At 55.3% G+C, this 18,701-nt stretch overlaps 3 protein-coding genes across 3 annotated transcripts; all 3 read right to left on the reverse strand.

Moving 5' to 3' along the window:
- Nucleotides 1-40: 40 nt before the first annotated feature.
- LOC133283440 (uncharacterized) lies at nt 41-3,058 on the reverse strand. The gene is made up of 3 exons (XM_061480182.1): nt 2,840-3,058; nt 2,315-2,552; nt 41-1,062 (listed from the first exon to the last, which is right to left on the reverse strand). Exons 1-3 carry the CDS (start codon nt 3,056-3,058, stop codon nt 221-223), a joined length of 1,299 nt encoding a protein of 432 aa, XP_061336166.1. The 3' UTR covers nt 41-220.
- A 1,178-nt stretch (nt 3,059-4,236) lies between these two features.
- On the reverse strand, nt 4,237-5,621 carry PAQR7 (progestin and adipoQ receptor family member 7). The gene has a single exon (XM_061480211.1). The coding sequence runs from the start codon at nt 5,532-5,534 to the stop codon at nt 4,494-4,496; it is 1,041 nt and encodes a 346-aa protein (XP_061336195.1). The 5' UTR covers nt 5,535-5,621; the 3' UTR covers nt 4,237-4,493.
- A 4,001-nt stretch (nt 5,622-9,622) lies between these two features.
- STMN1 (stathmin 1) lies at nt 9,623-13,910 on the reverse strand. The gene is made up of 5 exons (XM_061480204.1): nt 13,832-13,910; nt 12,380-12,450; nt 11,479-11,651; nt 10,484-10,675; nt 9,623-10,131 (listed from the first exon to the last, which is right to left on the reverse strand). Exons 2-5 carry the CDS (start codon nt 12,390-12,392, stop codon nt 10,063-10,065), a joined length of 447 nt encoding a protein of 148 aa, XP_061336188.1. The 5' UTR covers nt 12,393-12,450; nt 13,832-13,910; the 3' UTR covers nt 9,623-10,062.
- Nucleotides 13,911-18,701: the final 4,791 nt, after the last annotated feature.

The raw sequence follows: 18,701 nt of genomic DNA on the forward strand, positions 1-18,701 counted from the left end.
GTAACCAGGAGTCAAACACTCAAACCACTGCACACACAGAGTGCTTCCAAGTTCTACCTTTATTAAAGCATAATCTCAGTGCACAGGGGGGTCCTGCCTGATGCACGGGGCTGCTGCAGGTGCTGCCTAAGCCACACTCACAGAAGCAGCAGGGACACCTGCCCAGTGCTGACAAACAAAACGCTTTCCAGAGGCTGCCCAGCCCGTTCCAGGGCTCGTGTCAGTGCTTGATCACTCTGCCCCCCTCCGAATCCTGCGTGAACAGCAGCTCATAGCACAGCTCCGGCTCCTGCTCCCCTTCGCTCCAGCTCCATCCTGCAGCGCCGCTGGAACAGCCCTTGGAGGGAGAGCAGGGGAGCTGCCTGCACGGAGATGGGACCTCCCAGTGAGCGATTACCCTGTTCCCCTCCGAGTCCTGGGTGAAGAGCTCCCTGCAGGGACTGTCCCATCCCGCCTCGGCTGAAGCAGCACCCGTGTTCTGGCTGTGCTCTCGCAGGGGCCACATTCTACCTGGTCCCTGCGGAGATGGATGAAAGCCGGGAGCCCCGGTCCTGCCGCTCGTGACAGCGGGGTTTCTGTTCCCAGTAAAATCACTTAAAGCATTAACACTGCTCCCTTGCTGTGCTTTCTTATTCTGCTCTGCACCAAGTCTCCAGTGGAAGTCAAGTCCAGCCTTTGCCTCCTCAGGGGGTTCCTGGCCCTCTGGTTTGCATCCCCTGCTGCTGCTGGACGAAGCTGCTTCTCCAGCCACCAACTGGGCTTTGTGTGTGTGAGGGATGAGCTGGGTGCCCTCTGAACAGCGCACGAGGCCGGAGCAGCAGCGACCCTCTCCTGCCCCACTGGAGGCCTCCACCTGTGGCTCTGTGACAGGATCTGCACAACACTGGGCTGTAACCGGTGCTGTCCCCTCCTCGCCTCGGAAGGGCGGTTGGTGCTGGGCTCCTTCCATCCGTGGCAAAGCCAAGATCTTCACAGGGCAGGCAGCCACAGAAATACCTTTTCCTTTCCAGTCCTTATGCGGGATGGAAGGAGGCGGCCTGCAGTTTTCCTTGTCTGTTTCATCTGAAAACAAGAAAGAATCAGGTAAAACCCGAGCTCATTGCTCGGGGCCAGTTGCTACCATTCCTTGATGCTCGGCACAGAGCTGCCACTTGTGTTCTCGAGGCCAGGCTGGTGCTGCCACCACCTCCCTGTGGGCTGCTGCAGGTGAACGGCAGCCTCAACCACTGGAGGAGGTGGAGTTGGCCACCTTCCCAGCGGTGGGATGCTCCAGTCCCTCCCGTCTGCATGCAGGCAGCTCCCTCCTGACATTCCCTTCGGAAGCAGCAGCTCAGGAGTTACCAAAACAGCCCCAAAACACAGAACTTCACAGTGAAACTCTGACAGCTTTGGTTGCCTGATGAAGGTACCAAGTCCCATGTTTCCTTCTGAAACCCTTCCATATGAAGTCTAATACAGTATATCTGTCAAGATACACTATATAAATACTGATAAATCTCTCAGTATAAGTGAGGTCATTCTCACTTCAGGACAAGCTAAAAGAACAATGAGCAAAAAAACCCCACAACAATAAGAACCACTCCGACACACCAGGCAGGAGCGTGCGATGAAGCCAAAGGCACACAGTGAATAAGTAAAGGCATTGGACTGAGGGAATCCAACAAAAAAAGGGAGAGGAAAGCACACAACACGTTCAAAAGGAGCAGGGATATTCCCGTTCCCCTGTGATTCCTTCACTGGTTCAGCCAGGATTAATCACCGTTCTTTAGAAAAGGCTTTGTCCAACCCCTCATAAACCCTTTCCTCACTCACCTCCAGTGGCAACGCTCTTCCAAGGGCACTTAACCAGCAGTTTAGGGCTGCTGTTGTTCGGAACAAACCTGGCATGAACCCCCCACCGCAGCCCAAGCAGCGTTCCCAGCTGGAGCATCCTTCATGTGATGCCATCAGGAACCCAGAAGGGAACGCTTTCACCTGGACACGTGTCAGTGCTGGGGCTGAATCAACCTTCCCAACGCTCCAATGAGAACTCCGGTGTTGGGAGCCAAGCCTGGGGCTGTGCTTAGTGCTCAGGTTGCTCCCCAGTGAAGCCTGGCTGTGACTGCTCTCACTTACGCTTTAACCTAACACTGGAAAAGGTGCCTGCATTCAGCTCAACCATCGCAATAAAACCCTTTGGGGATGCAACCCTTTAACCTTTGCTGTCCTTGCCACAAAACGCACTTTGCTGCCCAGCCAAGCTGCCGAGGGCACAGCGAGGAGGGGTTCCCACTACAGCCCGAGGCTGCTGTCCCCCAGGGCCACACGCAGGTACCTGTTCTGCTGAAGAAGGACGAGATCCTGGTTTGCTTCGTGCGCGGCCGAGAGCCTCTGCTCTGTGCGGAAGCAGCGGAGCGGCATCTCCTTGCCAGGACCCGCAGAGGTGCTGTGGGGTTGGCTCCGAGGGGCTGCGTGTGCAAAGGACCAGGTGAACGCGCGCTGCTGGAACCAGCAAATCCTCTCCTCCGGCGCTGCGGGGCAATCCCCGCCTTTGTTAAACGCTTCAGCTCCGCCTGCGGGAAGGGGCCCCTGGGGTCACCTCGCCCAAGCCCCAGCAGGGTCACGGAGCAGGGTGCTCAGCACCACGGCCGCAGCCCGTCCAAGCAGGGTGCTCAGCACCACGGCCGCAGCCCGTTCACGCAGGATGCTCAGCACCACGGCCGCAGCCCGTCCAAGCAGGATGCTCAGCACCACGGCCGCAGCCCGTCCAAGCAGGGTGCTCAGCACCGCGGCCGCAGCCCGTCCAAGCAGGATGCTCAGCACCACGGCCGCAGCCCGCTCCTGGCAGGATGCTCAGCACCGCGGCCGCAGCCCGTCCAAGCAGGATGCTCAGCACCACGGCCGCAGCCCGTTCACGCAGGATGCTCAGCACCGCGGCCGCAGCCCGTCCAAGCAGGGTGCTCAGCACCACGGCCGCAGCCCGTCCAAGCAGGGTGCTCAGCACCACGGCCGCAGCCCGTTCACGCAGGATGCTCAGCACCACGGCCGCAGCCCGTCCAAGCAGGATGCTCAGCACCATGGCCTCAGCCCGCTCCCACCGCGCTCTGCTGCCCGCCCCGCGCCCTCCCCACAGCTCCGCACCCCCGACCCTCCCCTCCCTCTGCCGCTCCTGCCCCAAGGACCCGGTGCCCCCCCCCCGCCGGGCCGGGCCCCACCTGCTCCGCACCGCGCTTCATCCCGGCCGTGTCCAGCCACACATCGCAGCCCCCGGCCGGGCCGGCCCCACACCGCCCGCGATCCATGCCCGGGCCCGCAGCGCCCCTGCGCGGGACCACCCCGTGCGCCCGCCACCGCGCACGCTCCTGGTGGACACTGACCAATCAGAGCCGCGGGATGGGATGAAGGGCAGGTGGAACCCCGCCCACCTCCGGCCGTGCCCTATAAAAGGCGGTGGCGGGCGGGAGCCCAGGCTTGGCTGAGGTACCGGGGGTCAGAGCCCGGCGCCGGTTCAGGGCCCTGCGGGCACGGGCAGCTCCGCTCAGCGCCCAGAGCCATAGGAGGGGCCTGAGCCGGTAACAAATAAACTCGCTCCTTTGTCTGCGGTCTGCTCCCGTGGGCAGGATCCCACCGCTGCCGGCAGCGAGCAATGGGGGGATCTGCTCACCTCTTGCTTTGGCACCAGCGCACCGCTGTGGCAGGGCTGCAGCGCCAAGGTCATTTCATTCATAAGATTATATATGGGTAGATATAAAATATTCTAGATCTAGCATAAGATTATTTCATTTAGAAAAAGGACATGGAACTGTTGGAACAAGTCCAGAGGAGGCCATGAGGATGCTCAGGGGCTGGAGCACCTCCTGTATGGAGACAGGCCGAGAGAGTTGGGGCTGTTCAGCCTGGAGAAGAGAAGCTGCATGGAGACCTTAGAGCAGCTTCCAGTGTCTGAAGGGGGCCTATAGGGATGCTGGGGAGGGACTCTTCATTAGGGACTGTAGTGATAGGACAAGGGGTAATGGGTTAAAACTTAAGCAGGGGAAGTTTAGATTGGATCTAAGGAAGAAGTTCTTTACTGTGAGGGTGGTGAAGCACTGGAATGGGTTGCCCAGGGAAGTTGTGATTCTTCCATCCCTGGTGGTGTTCAAGGCCAGGTTGGACAGAGCCCTGAGTGACCTGGTTTAGTGTGAGGTGTCCCTGCCCATGACATGGGATTGCAACTGGATGATCTTAAGGTCCTTTCCAACCCAAACCATTCTGTGATTCTATGATTCCAACTGTTTATTCAGACGTGAATTAAAGCAGGGACCATTGTAAGTGCAAGCTGGAGTTAATTCTGAATTACAACATTAAAAGCAGCTCTTACTTTGCTCTTTCCCTCCCTACAGAGAGCACTGCTGAGTAACAGCTCACAAAGCGCTTCATTCCTCTTCTCTAAACCTGCACCCGAATTCGTGCCAGCATCATCTGGCTCCAGAACAACCGGTCAGGTGAGCTCACCCGCTTCTCCTTCAGAGCTCTTACTCTTCTTTGAAGCTCAGCTTGTTCTTCACCTTCCGGGCCATGTAAGCAGCAGTGAGGACAGAGCAGGTCACAGTGAAGAGGCACAGGGCAGAGAAATTATGTGCCAAATCGCCCTGAAGAGTGGAATAGATCTGGCGCCTGGACTCGTAGTCCAGCACCACCGCCTCGATCTGTGCCAGCGTGCAGAGCACCAGGAACACGTGGAAGATCTGATGGCTCTGCCCGAAGAAGTGGCATTTCCCAGGGAGCCACTTCTCGGGGTAAGGGTGTGAGAAGAAGAAGGCTCCGATTAGGAAGAAGAGCACTTGGCACTTGTGGTAGAGCAGGGCCGGGTCATCGCGCTCAGAGCGTGGCGCGATGCAGATGCGGTGAGCCACGGGGCTGATGTCCAGCATGTAGGCCAGGCCAGAGGGCAGCTCCTGGCAGAGCCGGCTCAGGAGGCGAGTGGACTGGTGGTACCGGTACTTAGCGTAGCAGGAGCCGGCACAGGACAGCCACGCTAAGAGGGCTGCTGCTGGCATGTAGAACCCCTTGATCTTCTCGTGCCAGCTCGGCTCAATTGCATAGTAGTAGTGCACCAGAGCGCTGCCGTACTGGTAGATGGCAACCCCCACATAGTCCATGAAGAAGAAGCTGTAGTGCCAGAACTCAGATTTGGCCTGCAGAAGGTGAGCGAGGCTGCTGAACATCAGGTAGGTGATGGATGCCACGATGATGATGAAGAGGGGCTGGGCATGCAGGTCCTGCCCAAAATCCACTCTCTGAGAGAGCTGCTGGAACCGTAGCAGCAGGATCAGCGCTGCCACCAGATGAGTCCAGACATTGATGGCCTCATTGTGCTGCTGGAAGAGCGTCGAGAAGTAATAGCGCCAGGTCTGCTGCACGGGCCGGTAGCCGGTGTGGATGTAGGGCTTCCAGAAGACCTTTGGCACCTCGGAACTGCTGACGGTGGAGGGAGAGAGGGGAGCCAGCAGTTGAGGGATCTGCCGCACGTTAATGAAGAGCCGGCTCAGCCTTTCAGTGACCACTGTTGCCATGATGCAGCTGAACGGGGGGGTTCCAGCCACGCAAAGCGACCTCTGGGATGGGAAAGAAAGAGCTTTGCTTTGCGGTTTAAGAGTGACTTTACAGCAAATAAAACCAAACCAAGCAGGGGCTGTTGGAGCACTTCGTTTTTTTTCCCCAGAGATAACGTAAACTCCCGAGTGACTGGAGAACAGCCTCATCAGAGCTGAAATAGAAGCATTACCCAAAATAGTGATAGGAAAGAGGCTAAAGGGAGATTTAGGAACCCCTGGAGTGCCCCATGCTGCACAGACAGATGGTCTGGAGGAGCACAGAGGTGTAGAGGACACGAGTATGGGGTTAACTGACAGTGTTCAACACACCAGGATGCACCAGTTCTTAGCTCACCCCTTCCCAGCAGCTTGCCAAACAACCCAAACATCCTAAACAACCCTCCTGCTCCTGCATTTCCCCCTTGGTTTGCAGCATCTGCCTTTACAAAGAACAAGCCACGTTCCCACACAGCACTGGGACATCCTGCTCTGCTTCACGAGGGGTGCATTTGAGAGCATAAATACCCAACGGCAGTGACAGATCTAACTTCTGTGTTTGCAGTTCTGGCTGCCTTTTTGCAGCTCCTGCTTTTCCAGGCAGCTTTGCACGAAACCAACACAGTTTGAGTGAGCTCATCCGGTTGCATCACCGAGATCCAGCAGCGTCATCTGTGCGAGCCAGCGCTTCCATATCTGCCATTTGGAAGCTGCTGCCCTTATCAAGACAAGGACAGCCCCGCTGGCTTGCTCTGCCTTTTCATGGCAACTTTCAAAACACACTGAACAGAACGTGCTTGAAATGAGATTCCTCCTCTCTACCTGCTCTTGCTCAGGCAGGTTCTGAAGCCCAACTCCCATCCAGCTCTGGTGGCGATTTACACCTCATCTCCTGGCAAGTGCAGTCATTCTGGGGACAGCTCAGACGGGAAAAGCTCCTTGAGGCTCAGGAACAGGAGGAGGTGGGGATGGGACTGTTTATTGTTAAGATCTCTGCAATTTCCTCACCAAAACAGAGTGGATCCATGCGTAACTCGTGCTGCTGCATGGCTTCCTCCTCTCTACTCTTTACCCAGGTTAAAGAGGCCCCCAGCCTGGCCTGGGGCAGCACCTCACAGAGGGCAATCCCGACCCTTGCTTGGCCTCGTAAACCCTCTTGTACCACCACGACATGAAGAGGCTGCAGTGAAAACCTGACTTCATCAAGCTCTTCTCACAACCTCAAGTTGTGAGACCTCACAACTCACAGCCTCAAGTCCTGCCGGGGAGACACGGGACAAAGCAGAACTCCCCGGGTTGAGCTGTTCTGAGCACAATTCAAGGGGCAGTTTGAACTGAGAGGGCTGCCTCTGCCCAGCACATCCGGGTACAGGGCTCAGCTCCAGACCATGGGACAGCCACCAGAATACAAATGCCTGGATCTGCTCAGGGAGATGCTGCAGCGGGGGGGAGCTGCATTCCAGGCAGCTGAGCACAAGGCAGGAAAAGGAGCGGTATTTACCTCAGGTCCTCCAAAACTTGTTGGAGCAGGAGTCGATTTGCAAAGCTATTCCAAGCTATGAAGCCTTGGGCAATGCTCGGTTACAAACAGAGCACATCCTCTGCGGGGCTGGAAATTATTAATCTGCCTTCTACGCTGAATAACCACCTCCTCATACCTCCGAGATGTCAATAACGTCGCTTCAAACGCCTGTTATACCCTACAGAGCATTTCCTGTCTCAAGCAGCATCCACCCATCCCACTGGATCCTCCCTTTACGGACACAGCCTCAGCCGCGGCGCTCGCAGCCGCTCTCCCCTGCGCTCACATCCGTACCCAGCCGGTTCTTCTCAGCCACGATCGTGCCTTCACCTTCACCGCAGCGGCCGTGCCCGGGCAGCGCCTCCCGGGGCGGGCAGGGATCGGGCCCGCTCTCAGGGCCCTCCCCTCCCCGTCCCCACCCCGTCGTCCCCCCCCGCCTCCGCCAAGCCGCGGGATCCCCCCAACCTGCTGCGAGCTCCGCTCCGCTCCGTTCCGCTCCCGCTGCGCACCACGACCCGCAGCGCCTCCGCCCCCTGCGCCCGCCCCGGCCCGCCCCGCGGCCGCTCCTGCCCCGGCTGCGCGCCCCCCCCATCCCTGACCGCGGCCGTTCGGGGCTCTCCATCCTCTCCGCTTCGCTCCAGCGCGGCTTTTCCTGCCGGAGACACCGGTCCCGCTCTGCCCGAGCAGCAGCTCCCGCGAGCTGGTTCTTCCCCCCCTCCATTTTCCCTTCTCAGATCACTGCGTCTTTTCACTGTTTGCTCCCTCAGATCTCGTTCCCACCCCCCAAAACTTCCATTGCCCCACAGCAGCTCCGAGTATTTGTAAAACCAAGCTCAGACCCTGGCCATAAAGCTCCAGTTAAGCTTCACACAGGCAGCCACACAGAGCAGGACTAAGCCAGGGGAACAGAAGGCCCTGAGCTGGGATGTGACAGCTTTGGCAAGTCAGAAACTCACTCTCAATGTCTCTTTGTGCTTAATAACCATTTGGGTATTGGCAGTGCCATCACCCTCCTCCTGCAGCCCTTGAACAGACAACAGCAACCCCACACACAGTATTTGGGACTCTCCTTCTTTCCTCAACAAGTGAAGGAATGTATTAACAATAACCTGAGGGTTTTGTCATTGCTAATTATGCCTGATCTTGTACATGGCATCTGACCCAGCACTCACAGCTCCATTATGCAACGCTAGAGCTTCAACCTCTTTGGTAAGCACACTATGGAGCAGGTTCAAGCTTTTGCCTCAAAGGTCAGCTCTGTATTCCCTGGCCCTCCCGCACATGGAGCCTGGCCCACAGCCCCATGCTCTCAGCTTACACAAGATTGACATGTGCCATTAAAAGCCCTAAACCTGCCCTATGCCTCTGCTGCAGAGGGGGTGAAAGTACAGGATCAAAACACTCTGAAACTCCTTCAGGGAAAGGACCCAATCACAGCTGCCTGTGCCTGGCTTATCTCCATTCTTCCTTCATTCAAACAGAGCAGTATCAGCTTTTAGTTAAGTACAACTCTGATGCAATCAAGGGTAGCAAGTGTGATACATAAAAGCTCTCTAAACTGAGATTCCTTCTTTAGCAAGCCCCAGAAGACGTCAAGAGGTCCAGGATGCATTAGCCCCTTAAAGAAAACAAGAAGAATGTCACTTGGGCAGTGCAGGATGCTCCATATGTGGAGCCATCCTGCAGCCGAGCCTTGAGATCAGGAGTGCAAATGGAGGAAGACAGGTGCTCACCAAGAGCAGTGCCACCACTGTTTGACACCCAAGGCTTCCCTGCTCTGAGCGCACACACTGCAGCAGAGACTTCAGAGCACGAGCTTTATGCTGAAGTTCTGTGGCTGTGCATACCCCAACTGCAACCTTGCCTTCCCCACAGAGGAGCATGAGCCCCTACAGATGGTGCTTAGAGGAAGGGTCTGGGGTGTTTTCAAGGCAGCTGTACCCTACAGCAACTCTGTACCCAACGCACCCAAAAAGCGCCTTTCCTCAGAGCACAAGTGCACTCATACCCATTCCTCACACACCAGAACACAGACACACATCCCTGCACGCAGGAGTTAATCTCCAGCCTGAGGCACAAAGTGCTGGCCCAAGGCATCTGGCACACACCAAAACAACTCTTGGCCACAGCACCATTGTCACTGGGGCAGGCAGAGGATCCCAGCACAGAACAGGTCCCTGCCTTCCATGCTCTGACACCACAGGATGCGGGACACAAGTCCCCATTGAATAGAACAAGTCATCTTCTAGCAACCCTCATCAAAAGCAGGCTCAGATCAGTCATGTGGTAACAAGGACTCATTTGTTGAAGCATCAGCACCCAAAGGGAGGTGGCCCTGAACTCCTTTGGACAAAAACCACACAACAGCTGACGCCTGCTGAGGTGTCCAAACAAAGCTCTGATTGTAGAATGAAGACAATGAGAGTGCTCTAGGAAAGGCAGCAGCATGGCCATGGATGTGAGGACCCTCCCACCCAGCACTGGGAGCCTGCTGCCCACCTCAGCCAACCCATGTGGTTTCTCATGCCATTGTCAGAAGTTATTCTCATAACAGCACTGTGCAGCTTTATTTAGTCACTCAGTTACAGCAGTATTTTAGCAGACTGGGACAGAGTCAGATTTTTGAAGTGTAACATATTTAGCATGGAACAGTATATTTTACTTATTCCTTTCACAAACGTCTTACAGAGCTGATACAGTACTAGCCATCAACCCAGCAGCAAGCGCGCTGGAGTAGAAAAGGATGCAACAAGAAGATAGCTACACTGGAAAGACAACACTTTAGAAAAAGTGAAACACGGAAGGTCTCTCCTCTAGCCCCCACGCAAAGTGTACAGTTTGGATCTAATTTTACAGCTCTACATCAGTTTCTAGAAACTTAAAAAGAAAAAAAAAACAGAACCGAAACAAAACCAAAGAGAAAACCACTGGCCAGTACAGTCTTTGGATATTTAGAGGAGGGGGAGAGAGTCAGTTTCCAGAATGAAGTCAGTCGGTTTCAGCCTCACCAGGGTCTTTGCCTTCTTTGTTCTTTCTAACCTCTTCAATATGCTTGTCCTGCAAGGCAACAGCAAGGAAGCAGTTAGCTGACGGGCAGGCTCCAGCTTGCTCCCCACAGCAACCTGCGAGCACAGGTTACTGACACCAGCTCCACGATGAAGCTGTGTAAGAAAGGAGGAAGATGCTGCTCCAACTGCATCCATTCCCTCTCCCCAGCAGGAGGATTTCTGCAGTCCTCTGCAGATTTAACCTTTCAAGATGAGACCAGCACAGAACCACCACGTTGTGTGTCTATAGATTCATAGCACCCCCCTCACTTGGCCATTTACTCGGCTTTATTTAAGCAGGATTTGAAGTAAGGAGCATGGATAAACTGGCTCCCAAAGGGGAGCTGGGACTCCACACCCACCTTCTCCCTCAAGCGCTCCAGTTTAGCAGCCATTTGTGCCTCACGGTTTTCTTTGTTCGCTTCCATTTTGTGGGTCAGCTTCTCCTCTGCCATTTTGCTGAAGTTGTTGTTTTCCTCAATGGCTTTCTGCAGCACCTCCTTCTCGTGCTCCCGCTTCTCAGCCAGCTGCTTCAGGACTTCTGCTTCATGAGACTAATGAAACAGAGGAGGGGTGCTTTGACATGAGAGAGGAACCACAGAGACGGCTACAGCTGCGCTGCTCACAGCTCCCAGGAGGAAAGATTTGCTGCTGGTTTACAACAGCATAACTTTGATACAGGACCAAGCTCCCTGGTGCTCCCCTACCCACAGAACCGGTATTTCACCATCGCAACCTCCCACAAGACTTCCGTTTCTGTTGTTACACACAGGTTTTGTTAAATGGGGTTTTCTGGGGGGGAAAAAAAGACCTTTTCAAGTATTAACACTGATGGATCTTTCCTAGAAGGTTCTCACTTCTCAGAATGGTGAATCTTTGTGATTCAGGTCATACAGGGGCACTTCCATTCGTAAGCCTCTGCATATTCAAGAGCTCCAAGCTACATCTCAACAGCAGGATCCTGCACCAAGTTTGACACTGCATTCACACACCTTCTCATTGCACATTCACCACTACGTCTTCTAAGAGGAAATGGATCTTACAATGTTGAAGACCAGGAAACACTTCATCCTGAAAGCACATCCCCTCTCAACTACACATTTACTCTCCCAGTTTTTCAAGTGACCATTCAAGACCACTTTGGGAACAAAGCTGGAGCTTTGCAGACCATAACAAAGGTTCCCAAAAGCCTCACAGACTCCAAAGGAGTTCAATGAATACTCCATTTACCATAATACAAATTGAGGATCACTTGTCCCATGCATCCAATTAATAGTAATTTACAAAGCCAAACAAAAAGCAAAACAACTTGCCCAGACTGCTTGAGCAGAGCTCACTTAGGCTGATTCAAGTTTACCTTACGCCTCTCTTCTGCTGCTTCCAATTTCTTCTGGATCTCCTCCAATGACACATCCTTCTTCTTTGGGGGAGAAAGAGGGAATTCTGGAACGGCTTCTTTTGAGCGGGGACTGAGTATCAGCTCAAATGCCTGCCCAGAAGCACGCTTTTCCAGTTCCTTCACTTGAATATCTAGGAACATGAGGGGGGAGACACAAAGAAATAGAACAATATTTTAAGCTAGGAACTGAAGTAACTTAAACAACAGCCTCCAAATACTCAGCCTCACAAAGCCCACCTAGGAAAGCAGTTAGCATGGGAGCCAATGCTCTAGTTTTAAGCAGCAGCATCACCATCCAAAGCCACGGCAGGCAATTTTGTTTGCAGTTTTTCATCATGCATTTATGAAATCCAAGCACCTGACATTTGATTTTTAGCCTTTAATATCCAGGGCCATGAAAACAAGATTATCCCCATTGCCAAGGAAAATTCACCCATTCTCCAACGACAAGTTTAAGGAGGTTTCAAGGTGTCTGCCTAAGGACCTGACACCAGGTTTCAAAGAACCATGCAAGCCAGCCTTCTCTCTTCAAACACCTATGAGGAGACACATCAGGCCCTGGCATGGTGTCAGCTGTACCAGCACACCAGCTTTGATCACCAAGATGATCGTCAGTTCTGTTCACAGAGCAGATGGCATGCAGCTGAGCTGAAGCCCATCTGCTACCAGCCTCCTCCGAGAGGGCTTTCGTTATGTTGTCACAAGCACCCGGTTCCAACAGCTTCTCCAAAGCAGCCTCGAGATGGGTGAAAACCCCCGTGACAACGCTTGATTTTACTAGACTGGATTTTTTGAATCATTTCTGAGGAAATTGAGAGGAAAAAAAACAACATCAGAGCATTTAGTGCATATCACATACCAGAAGTAGCCATGACCAAGAAAATATGACTCCAGAAACCAGCTCTGCAAGAACGCCAATCAGTTGGAGTCCTAGATAACAAAGAAAGATGCTTTTGAACAGCGAGTACATGGATTTCATCTACCTCCTAATAAGAACCGTTCAGCGCAACCAGACCCGCTGAACAAAAGACAGTTAATGCAGTCGGCAATTCCAGCCTGGGAGGCTGATGTACATGAACAGCAGAGACGTTCCCCATTATGGATGCTGCAGGATCTATGGGTACGGCTGCAGGCAGACGGTTTCAGTCCCCGTCCGCTCCACCGTGATTAAGAACCGCAAACAAAGGCTCCCATCGGACCGCTCATTCAGCGGCGGCCACGCCACGGTGCTGCGCAGGGCGGGTGCCCGGCAGGGCGGCACAGCCGCGCCGAGCTCCTTCACACCCGCGTCGGTCCGAGCGGCTGGAGCGGGTCGGGAGCGCGCACACGGCCGCGAGAACAGAGCCAGAGCGCGCGTTAACCCCGCGGGGATGCTCCGGTCCCAGCCACCGCCGAGGCGCGGCCCCGCGCCCTGTGCGCGCTCCCGGCGCCGCCCGGCCTCCCAACGGCACCGCCCCTCGCTCCGCCGGCAGCCAATGGGAGCCGAGCCCGAAGCCCCGCCCGCGCCTTCCCGACCGCACCGAATTCAAACCGCCGGGGAGGCGGAGAGGGCGCGCGCGCGCGCGATCCCGCGGGCGCGGGGGGCTCGAGGGAGGGCGGGGCCAACGGCAACATCCGGGCACCTGCCGCCCCCCGCCGCAGGTGCGGGCCCCACGCCCCACCCCGGAGCGAGGGGAACGGGGAGGGACGGGGTCACGGGGGCCGCGGGCCGGGTCCCCCCGCACCACCCCTCGCAAGCGGGGCTCAGCCGCGGGAACCCGAGCGCGGTAGCGCCGGGGCGCCCCGCCCGGGCGCCGCCCCTTCCCCACTAACAATGGCGGGGTCCTGTCAGCGAGGGGAGGGGGCGCCGCCGCCGCGAGCAGGGCGTCGCCCGCTCCCGGGACAAAAGACCCCGCGCTCGGCGCCGGGAGCGGGGCCGGCGAGGGGCGCCCCCCGCCCATTGTCTCCCTTCCCTTTGTCCCCGCGACGCCCGAGGAGCGGGCGGGGACGCGACCCCCGCCATCAGAACGGGCAAAAGCGCCGGACGCGGCGCCCCCTTCCCCAAGCGCCCTCAAACGACTGCGGCCCCCGCTGCGGTCTCCCTCCTCCTGGTCCCCCATCCTCAGACCCCCCTCCGCTGCGGCACCGCCACCCGCTCCCTCGGAGCGCCCCGGGCTCCGCGTGCCAGCGCCCCCGCTCTGCCGGCACCGAGGAGCCGCGGACGCCCCGCTCTGCTCGCGGGGTCCCGGTCCCGGTCCCGGTCCCGGTCCCGGTCCCGGTCCCGGTCCCGGTCCCGGTCCCGGTCCCGGTCCCGGTCCCGCTGCGCACCCACCTGCCCGCGCCGCCGCTCCGGCCGCACTCCGCTCCCGCCCGCCGCGCCGCGCACAAAAGCGCCAAACAATGGCACGTGACCCGCCCCGCCCCGCTGCCATTGGCCGAGCGCGGCGGCACGTGCCGCCCGGCGGGGGGGAGGTGGGGAGACGAGCGAGGTGGGGGGCGCGCGCCCACTCCCCGCCGCCCGGTGCATGCCGGGAAGTGTAGTCCCGCCCGGGGGGGGGCGGCGCGGGGTTTGGGGACGGGAGGGGGGGGGGCAGAGATCCCCGGGAGCTGCGGGGCCCGAGCAGGGGGTGCGGGGTCTCGCAGCGGTCCCCCCCCCCCCCCCCGCTCCCCCCCGTGCTCGGCGGCTCCGGGACTCCCTTTGTCTGCTCCGCCGCGGAGCCGGGAGCGGTCAGGAGCGGGGCTGGGCGCTGAGCTCAGAGCCCCCGGTCCCGTCGGGGCAGCGCTGCTCGGGCCGTGTCCGGGTCCGGGTCACAGCCGCTGCAGAGCAGCCCTAAAGCCCCATGCACTGCGTTCTGGGGACGTGGCCACCCCTTTGGGGTGACAGCAGGGAGTCAAAGCACATCCGCAACACCCGTGTCCGTGCGGGGTTCCATGGCATGCACATAACGGCCCTGTAAAGATGATCCATCCTTGCCCCATGGGCTGCACTGGGAGCATTCCCCTTTCCAAGATAAGGCTATTGCCAAGTGCAGGGAAGTGGTTCGCATGCAAATGTGCTTTTAATGAACCGGCTGCGTTTGTGCATGCTCCATACAAATGACCTGGGCACGATCCCACGGTAGCCTCGTGCTCCAGCCACTTGACTTACACCGAGAGTCAACGTGCACAAAGGCAGATGGCCGCAGGACAGCGCGCACGTTCTGCTGCAACGCAAGCCCAAAACAACAGCATCCCTGCCCTCAGTGCTGAAGAAAGGACTTTTCCAAAGGACCCACCCTTGTGCGCACCCTTAAAAACGAGGATTTTGCACCAAAAAAAGATAAAATACCAAAACCCCACCTTGCACGCGGTTAATATTGTGACAGAACCACACAAAGCTTTCAAAACAGAGATTATTTTAAACACTTGCCCTGTTTTTCAGTGATCTGATGTCTATTTCCATGGAAACCACATCCAGCCGCTGAGCTGCTAGGACTGGGAGAGTTTTCTGCTGGAGCGCCTTGCTGGGCATGGGAAGAGCCATTTTCCAGCAGCGTGTTAGAACCTTCCTGCGTGCCTGAAGGGGTCTCAGAGTCCAAATGCTGCGGCTGCTTGGCCCTTCAGGTCGTGTCTGGTGCAGTCACAGGGCTCCTGGCTCAATAGCAGCGGTGGCTGCACAGACAGCACACACAACACGTGTTTTTAAGTGAAACATCTTGAATGCTTGGATTACATTGCATGAAACGCTGCTGAAGACAAAGCAGCCAAGAGAGCATGCCATCAGCCTCTGTTTTACTTGATTGTTGATTAATTGTCGTCTGTGTAGATCAACAGTGTGTTGGATGCTTTAATATTAATGCTTTTTAGTCAAATCAGTGAGCTTATCCTAGGATGATCTCAGCATTTCCCAGAGGAAACAAGGCTTCCTGGGCTCAGGGCTTTCTGTTTGGTACCTGTGTGACTGCCTCCAGTCAGCCCTCACCCCCTGAGAGACGATGATGAAACACCATTTGCCACCACTGAGGAAGGGATGCAGGCTGAGATAAACCCAGGAATCACGCAGGGGCTGTTCTCCGTGATTTCCATCTTATTTCCTGGGCTTCTCACGGGGGGAGGGGAAAGGGAAAGAAAGGAAAAAAGGACCTGAATGTAACTTACGTTCCTTTGCAGGTTGGCTTTAAAGCCAAACCCGTTCCTTTCAGATAAGAACTCGCTGATGTAAAAGGCAACCTGGTTTATTGATGAGAGGCACAGAGCTGGGGTCTGTTCTCAGCTCCGGCGTTTTCCATGCTGAGCCCCTTCAGCGACCACTTTACAACACCTGCCACGGCTGTTTCCAACTTCAACCCAAACCGTTGAGCATTATTGAGGTACAAAGAGAAACAGTGGCTCCTGGCAGCTGGGGAGGCACAGAGGCGATGGCGGGTTTGGCTTCGTTGCAAGAGCAGTTTTATTTTGGGACCGTTTCATCAAACCCATTTATCTCTGTGGAATTTATTTTTGTCTGATCTCGAGCAGAACGGAGAATATGAAAAGCTTTTATTTCACTTGCATTTGATTTGTGTTCGTCGACACATCTACCACAGCTCTAAACAGACTCCTCTTCCCAGCAGCGTGTGGCTGTGGCAGGTTCTTTACCTACTGAATTCCTTATCACCAACAATAATTGCTGTAATTCCAGGTTTCCCAAAGGAAAAGAGCAAGCAGCAGCAGGAGAAGTTTCCTCCATCATGTCACTGTTTAGCCCCAAAACAGGGTTTGAGATGGAAGATACCATTTCAAACCCAACTCCAACCACATCAGCCAGATGAATTTCTGTATCTTGAGGATAACAAAGGACCACAGCAGAACCTGCTAAAGATATTGCCTGAGTAGAAAGAGCCAAAGGCTCCATAAATTAGGAATGTGTCCTACCCTCAGGATGGATCCGAGCCAGGGATAACTGCACCCACTTAAACCATTGCCCTTGTGCAACCCAAGTCATGCCACAGCTCAGGGGGTGCTCAGGGCCCCTTGGTCCCACACACTGTGCTCTCAGTGGAACAGGTCCATCACAGCCCCGTCAGAACACTCCCTGTACGTGTGAATTTAGGACGTGACATGCTCAGATTTAGCATCGAGATTAAAGCGTTTCCTCTCTGGGCTTCTCAAAACATCCCACAAGGAGTCTGACATAACCAGGAGACAGCTCAGCCCACAGCAGCTTTGTTAACTCGCAAAAATATTCCATCTCCAATGAGAAAATGTGCTTTCTGAGCATTAAATTGCCACCCTCAAGCACTCGTGGTGGAAGGGCTGACAGCTGTTTGCTCATCAGAGAGTATTTTAAAGCACTTTGGTAAGTAATATTAGCAAATATTTGCTAAGATTTGCAACAGGCACTGCATTAGCAAAATTCATCCCAAAACCAGCAACCCAATTCAGTGTTTGACCCGAGTCAATCAGCTGCAGTGATTTAATAAATAACCTGCTAGCGGAGATAGCCGTTCAAAGGAAACCTGTTCTCGGCAGCAGAGGGGACATTTCTTTTTATCCACGTTTCCTTTTATCCATGTTTCCTTTTATCCATGTTTCCTTTTATCCATGTTTCTCAGTCTTTGCATTAACATTCAGACAAGTCTTTCCCACACCGCAGCCTCCCCCTCTCCATGCCGGCTGTTCCCATCCGCTGCTGCCCGAGAGGCCTCACAAGGTATCAGTGCTCCAGAGGTCTCACTGACCTCCTGGTTTAACCCAAATGCAGCCGAGGAGCCCATAGAACTGAAGAATAAACCAAGACTTTTGGGGAGACTTCTGGTCTCCCAAAGGTAAGAACTGCTTAAGGAAATTGCTGTTGACTGGAGGTATTTGAGCGGATGTTGTGTTTCTGCTGGCAAACACCATGAAGGAAATGTTCCCTTCGGAACAAATTTGCACTTGCCAATGAGCTGTTGGAAATGATTTAATTGTTTTCAATCAGGCAGCGAGAGCTAGGAAAACATAAATTAACTGCTTCAATATTGGGGCAACATAACCCTGAAACGTCGCACGCGTGAGCACCTTCATCCTGGCCACACCAGGATGCTGAATGAGATCTGGGTTGTACCCAGCCTGGCAAAGGAACAGCACAATTCCCTTCCCAGCCTGCTGGGAGATCTGCTGGCATGTTTTTCATTCTTTGTTTCCTAGGAAAGTGATGGAACAACTTGTGTATCTCCGAGGAGCTTTCTCCCCCAGCTCTTAGGTTTGGGAGGCAGTCTCTGCCCCTCCGATAAACATGGATAACAGCTCAGTGACATGAATTCCACAGATTTCTTGAGAACAGATGGCTGGGGAGAGGCAAGAGCGAGGAAAAGACTTCAGCACAAGCCCAACTATTATTAGAGCCCAAAGACTTCACACCAGCGGGAGCTGTCACAGCCACTCCCAGGAGCGGGTACAGTTTCAGAGCTGGTTGTTTCCCCCATGGCACCAGCAGATCCTCCAGGACACCCATGTGCGGCTGTGCTCTCCCAGCACCCCCATCCCAGATCCATGGGGATGCTGGCTCCCACCTCCGCTACGTCCAGAAGCACCCAGTGAAAGACCCTGAGGTCTCACATTGCTCCCCCTTTGGGAGCAGGGAGCCTCGCCCCATTTCTCTGCATCCTTGCTGCTTCTCCCTTTCTGCTCCCAACAGGAGCTCACAGATTTGCATTTCCCATATGGAGCACCAGGAGCTCTGCTATTCACGGAAGCCCATAAACAACTCTGCTGAGGGCTCAAAAATAACTCCGCTGCACGGAGCTGCACCTCCCAGCGCTAGCGAGGGGCTGGGAGAAAGCACGAGGAAAGGGGGTTATGGGCTGGGGTTGGTTTGCTGCGTGGGAGCCGAGAGGAGATGCACTAATTAGATCTCCAAGTGTCAGAGTCAGCCCCTCCAGCTGGGGTAGAGCAGAGACTGTGATTTTGACAAGCGATGCCTCGGGAAGCCATAAAATATTCAGCAGCTATAGAAGGTTCCAGTAAAGACGTTGGCTTTGGCTCTGTGCAAATGAAGTGGGGACACACACACACACGCACACACACACACAAAAGATGGGTAAAGCACTAATTGCTCCCCAGTTCCTTGCATTGAAGATATGGATTGGGCTCTACCAGCAGCTCAGCAAACCCATTGTGTTAGAATACTAACCTGGCATGATAGAGTTAAAAATATACCCTGTCAAGACAAAATGTAGCTTGGAAGTGTCACAATGGGAGGA

Source organism: Pezoporus flaviventris, unplaced genomic scaffold (assembly GCF_033815535.1).
Source record: "Pezoporus flaviventris isolate CSIRO_AGI_PZ_B2104156 unplaced genomic scaffold, CSIRO_AGI_Pfla_v1 ptg000176l, whole genome shotgun sequence".
In the NCBI taxonomy this organism is placed as follows: domain Eukaryota; kingdom Metazoa; phylum Chordata; class Aves; order Psittaciformes; family Psittacidae; genus Pezoporus; species Pezoporus flaviventris.